This window comes from Myotis davidii, unplaced genomic scaffold (genome assembly GCF_000327345.1).
Source record: "Myotis davidii unplaced genomic scaffold, ASM32734v1 C63387038, whole genome shotgun sequence".
NCBI classification, from domain to species: Eukaryota; Metazoa; Chordata; class Mammalia; order Chiroptera; family Vespertilionidae; genus Myotis; species Myotis davidii.
In genome coordinates this window covers 1-854 of record NW_006369199.1, presented here as the reverse complement: position 1 = coordinate 854, position 854 = coordinate 1, and the positions used below count along the sequence as shown (strand labels likewise).

The 854-nt window shown below is 62.6% G+C and overlaps 1 protein-coding gene across 1 annotated transcript; it reads left to right on the top strand.

Moving 5' to 3' along the window:
- Positions 1-478: 478 nt before the first annotated feature.
- On the top strand, positions 479-840 carry LOC107181463 (rho-related GTP-binding protein RhoF-like; the record flags this gene model as incomplete). The annotated part of the gene is made up of 2 exons (XM_015557342.1): positions 479-616; positions 695-840. Coding segments are annotated over 2 exons (284 nt in total), but the record flags the coding sequence as incomplete, so codon positions are not given.
- Between the last annotated feature and the right edge of the window lie 14 nt (positions 841-854).

Below are 854 nucleotides of genomic sequence, written 5' to 3'. Positions count from 1 at the left end.
AGTCTGATGTGCCCTGTGGGGAGGGGGAGAGGGTTCAGGTGAGAAACTTGCTATTATTTCCAGCGGCCCCCATTCCTCCTAGTCCCCACTCTTCCTAGTCCCCTCTTCGTAGCAGTGGCCAGAATGGCAGAATGAACTTCACCTGAGGCCACGCACCTCTGGGCTTGGGGGGCACCCTCCTCTCACTTTGTTTTGGGGGAGGGTGATGTGACTTCAGCCTGAGCACAGGGTAGGGGGTAAGAGGGTTGGGGGCGGGGTGACGGTCTCCAGAGTCATTGCTCGCGGCGTTTCAGCACTTACTGCTGGGTTTTCTCTCATGCCATCCTCGCTGCCGTCCAGGACAGTGGGCGGCCACCCGTTTTCCACAGGACAAAACTGAAGCCCAAGCCGGTGTCACTTGTCCGGCAGACCCCCAAACCCGTGACCCTTCTGAGCCCAGAGCAGGGACTCGGGTGGACAAGGAGGGGCGCCTCCCTGACCCCCACCTGCTCTCCCGTTGGTTTCAGGGCAGGAAGACTACGACCGGCTGCGGCCCCTGTCCTACCAGAACACCCACCTGGTGCTCATCTGCTATGACGTCATGAACCCCACCAGCTATGACAACGTCCTCATCAAGGTGAGGCCTGCCCCCCGGGGTGGGGGCCTGGGATCCAGCCCCAGCCCCAGCCCTGATGCCCAGCCTCTCCCTCCACAGTGGTTCCCCGAGGTCACGCATTTCTGCCGTGGGACCCCCATGGTGCTCATTGGCTGCAAGACGGACCTGAGGAAAGACAAGGAGCAGCTGCGGAAGCTGCGGGCGGCCCAGCTGGAGCCCATCACCTACACGCAGGTGGGCTTGGGGCCCCTCCCTCCCC